Source organism: Pollachius pollachius, assembly GCF_949987615.1.
Source record: "Pollachius pollachius genome assembly, chromosome: 4".
Classification (NCBI taxonomy): Eukaryota; Metazoa; Chordata; class Actinopteri; order Gadiformes; family Gadidae; genus Pollachius; species Pollachius pollachius.
The window spans coordinates 3,467,205-3,472,204 of record NC_136937.1 but is presented as its reverse complement, the minus strand read 5'-3'; the positions used below and the strand labels follow the sequence as shown (position 1 = coordinate 3,472,204).

The window sequence follows — 5,000 nt, the reverse complement described above, 5'->3', positions numbered from 1 at the left end:
CACCATGCATACACACAATCACACAGAGAAACACATAAACACACACACAAACGTCACGCACACACCACCAAAGCCACACACAAGCACACACAAACAGACACACACACACATAAACAAAGCACAGAAACACATAAACACACACACAAACGTCACGCACACACCACCAAAGCCACACATAAGCAAACACAAACAGACACACACACACACACCATGCATACACACAATCACACAGAGAAACACATAAACACACACACAAACGTCACGCACACACCACCAAAGCCACACATAAGCACACACAAACAGACACACACACACATAAACAAAGCACAGAAACACATAAACACACACACAAACGTCACGCACACACCACCAAAGCCACACATAAGCAAACACAAACAGACACACACACACATAAACAAAGCACAGAAACACATAAACACACACACAAACGTCACGCACACACCACCAAAGCCACACATAAGCAAACACAAACAGACACACACACACACACCATGCATACACACAATCACACAGAGAAACACATAAACACACACACAAACGTCACGCACACACCACCAAAGCCACACATAAGCACACACAAACAGACACACACACACATAAACAAAGCACAGAAACACATAAACACACACACAAACGTCCCGCACACACCACCAAAGCCACACATAAGCAAACACAAACAGACACACACACACACACCATGCATACACACAATCACACAGAGAAACACATAAACACACACACAAACGTCACGCACACACAACCAAAGCCACACATAAGCAAACACAAACAGACACACACACACATAAACAAAGCACAGAAACACATAAACACACACACAAACGTCACGCACACACCACCAAAGCCACACATAAGCAAACACAAACAGACACACACACACATAAACAAAGCACAGAAACACATAAACACACACACAAACGTCACGCACACACCACCAAAGCCACACATAAGCAAACACAAACAGACACACACACACACACCATGCATACACACAATCACACAGAGAAACACATAAACACACACACAAACGTCACGCACACACAACCAAAGCCACACATAAGCAAACACAAACAGACACACACACACATAAACAAAGCACAGAAACACATAAACACACACACAAACGTCACGCACACACCACCAAAGCCACACATAAGCAAACACAAACAGACACACACACACATAAACAAAGCACAGAAACACATAAACACACACACAAACGTCACGCACACACCACCAAAGCCACACGTAAGCAAACACAAACAGACACACACACACATAAACAAAGCACAGAAACACATAAACACACACACAAACGTCACGCACACACCACCAAAGCCACACATAAGCAAACACAAACAGACACACACACACACACCATGCATACACACAATCACACAGAGAAACACATAAACACACACACAAACGTCACGCACACACCACCAAAGCCACACGTAAGCAAACACAAACAGACACACACACACATAAACAAAGCACAGAAACACATAAACACACACACAAACGTCACGCACACACCACCAAAGCCACACATAAGCACACACAAACAGACACACACACACATAAACAAAGCACAGAAACACATAAACACACACACAAACGTCACGCACACACCACCAAAGCCACACATAAGCACACACAAACAGACACACACACACATAAACAAAGCACAGAAACACATAAACACACACACAAACGTCACGCACACACCACCAAAGCCACACATAAGCAAACACAAACAGACACACACACACACCATGCATACACACAATCACACAGAGAAACACATAAACACACACACAAACGTCACGCACACACCACCAAAGCCACACATAAGCAAACACAAACAGACACACACACACATAAACAAAGCACAGAAACACATAAACACACACACAAACGTCACGCACACACCACCAAAGCCACACATAAGCACACACAAACAGACACACACACACATAAACAAAGCACAGAAACACATAAACACACACACAAACGTCACGCACACACCACCAAAGCCACACATAAGCACACACAAACAGACACACACACACATAAACAAAGCACAGAAACACATAAACACACACACAAACGTCACGCACACACCACCAAAGCCACACATAAGCACACACAAACAGACACACACACACATAAACAAAGCACAGAAACACATAAACACACACACAAACGTCACGCACACACCACCAAAGCCACACATAAGCACACACAAACAGACACACACACACACACCATGCATACACACAATCACACAGAGAAACACATAAACACACACACAAACGTCACGCACACACCACCAAAGCCACACATAAGCAAACACAAACAGACACACACACACATAAACAAAGCACAGAAACACATAAACACACACACAAACGTCACGCACACACCACCAAAGCCACACATAAGCACACACAAACAGACACACACACACATAAACAAAGCACAGAAACACATAAACACACACACAAACGTCACGCACACACCACCAAAGCCACACATAAGCACACACAAACAGACACACACACACATAAACAAAGCACAGAAACACATAAACACACACACAAACGTCACGCACACACCACCAAAGCCACACATAAGCACACACAAACAGACACACACACACATAAACAAAGCACAGAAACACATAAACACACACACAAACGTCACGCACACACCACCAAAGCCACACATAAGCAAACACAAACAGACACCCCCCCCCATCACCTGGGCCTTGTGGAGCCTCTTCAGCTGCTCCTGTTTGGCCTGTCTCCTCGCCGCCCGCTGCACCCGCCGGGTGAGCCTGGCGTCCAGCGCCGCCTCCGCCCGCCGCGCCTCCACCTTCCTCGCCGCCTCCTCCTCCTCCTCCTCCTCCTCCTCCTCCGCCCCCCGGCCCGGCCGGAACAGGCTTTCCTCCGTCACCCCCAGGCTGGAGGGCTCCTTGGTGCGCACCACCACCCCTACCACCTCGGTGGGGCAGGACGAGGCCGCCTCCCTCTCCCCAGGCCCCGCCCCCTCCCGACGGGACTGCTTCTGAGAGGGGGGGGGGGTGAGGGGTGAAGAAGTATGAGGTCACCAGTTGTACTCACGTTGCGTTACATTGCGTTGCGTTACGTTACATTACGTTTATTTTGCTGTTGTGTTTAACCCAACGCGCCTCACAGTGCATACGACACTGAAGATGGAACCCAAAGAATCAACCCTGTACGTTTAAATAATCAAATACGCAAACTTCTTTCCGGAGACAGATCTTTTTCTTTTCATGGACCAAGACGCAAACTCAACAGATGAGTTTTCAGACTGGAGCTGCAGAGTTAGGGTAGGGTTATATCACATAACTTTTAAATGATGGCCTTTGAGTCATTGGAGTTAAGGTCACTTAAACTAATGTCAGTGACCAGTGTTGAGCATTGGAACGCAGCCTACAGTTTCACTACACCCCTCTTGGCCCCTGAGGCTACCTACTACAGGCCTGAGGAGCCCCTACCTTCATGACGTACGCTCGCTTGAAGGCCAGCGCATGAGGCACGTAGGCGGGCTTGGAGAAAATGTAGAGAGTTGAACGCGTTATCAAACTGTCTGTTTACTAGTGCAAAGAAAATAAAAGCGGTGATGACTAAAGCTACATGGAGACTATAACTTAAGGGGCATGCAAAGGCGGGATTGTATATCTATATTACACGCACACGGTCTTACAAAAGGACTTGAAATATATGTGAAACACATCTACTATCTTTATTGTGCTATTTTACTAACTGTTTGATGCTAGTGATGGATCAATACCACTTTGTGACCAGCAAACCAAGTAGTAGACCTTTCCTTCTGGTCCACTTTGTTTGCATGTTTCATGCTTTTATTTTGAAGGGTTCGTATCAGATATTCTACATAAGGCTCACTATACTTTTAGATACTAATTGCAACTTTGCTGGAGCCTTCGCAGATTTGGCCCATGTCTGTATTTTGCCTTGGTTTGGGGCTGGTTTGTGATATCAGTACCAGTATTGGTGCATCCTCTTGCATTCTAACTCTATTGGGACAGATCTGTTGGTTTCCTGTGCCATTGGGACAGATCTGTTGGTTTCCTGTGCTATTGGGACAGATCTGTTGGTTTCCTGTGCCATTAGGACAGATCTGTTGGTTTCCTGTGGTGGTGTACCTCCACCGAATCCATCTCCTCCTCCTTTATCGTGACCTTCTGAATATTCGAAGCGAGGTCAGAGAGTTCCGCACGCAGCTACGAAACATCGGACGTAGACTTTACGTTATTCTCCCTGAAAGGAACTTATTAGGTTTCGTTTATTTTCTAGCGCTGCTTTTTGTGAACTACTTTTGGACTCATGTTGTTGTGATTGTGATGTTCTTACGTTGGTCTTGGGGTTGAGAGAGCAGTGTTGCAGAACGGTGGAGCAGGCCAGGTCAGACTCCTCTGGCCAGCCCGACGCTCCACTCAGCTGGTAATCTAGTAATGAGTGGGAGAAGAGCTTAATGAAAGCATGCAGTACACCGACTCTTTGGAAGAGTAACCGATAATTTAATTTAGCAGAGACGGGTCCACTGTAATTATGATTAATACACTAATACAGTAATCAAAGGAGATTAAGGTTACTACAGTAATCAAGGGGAATTAAGAGTCATACAGCAATCAAGGGGAATTAAGGGTAATATAGTCATCAAAGGGGAATTAAGAGTACAGTAATCAAAGGGCAATTAAAAGTAATACAGTAATCAAACGGAATTAAGAGGAATACAGTAATCAAAAGGTATTTAAGGGTAAAAAGAAACACAATAAAGAATAAGGATATCTAGTAATACAAAGCATATGTAAAACACAATATTATAATTGATTTAAAAATAAAAACACACCTTATGTATACACACAAGCGTCGTTCATCAGCCTCACCTGTGGCCCGCCTCGACCGGCCCTC

General features: G+C 45.2%; 1 protein-coding gene across 2 annotated transcripts in view; it reads right to left on the bottom strand.

Annotated features, from left to right (window-relative positions):
- The window catches only part of LOC307075021 (protein-methionine sulfoxide oxidase mical3b-like), a gene marked incomplete at its 5' end in the record, with an annotated part of 35,582 nt that overhangs the window by 4,963 nt on the left and 25,619 nt on the right, over positions 1-5,000 (bottom strand). For both annotated transcript variants that reach the window (XM_079735504.1, XM_079735505.1), the window contains 3 exons: positions 2,803-3,108; positions 4,440-4,534; positions 4,976-5,000. The exon at positions 4,976-5,000 is cut by the window's right edge and continues 917 nt beyond it. In XM_079735504.1, coding sequence (XP_079591630.1) covers positions 2,803-3,108; positions 4,440-4,534; positions 4,976-5,000 — 426 coding nt within the window. The remainder of the gene's footprint in view (positions 1-2,802; positions 3,109-4,439; positions 4,535-4,975) is intronic.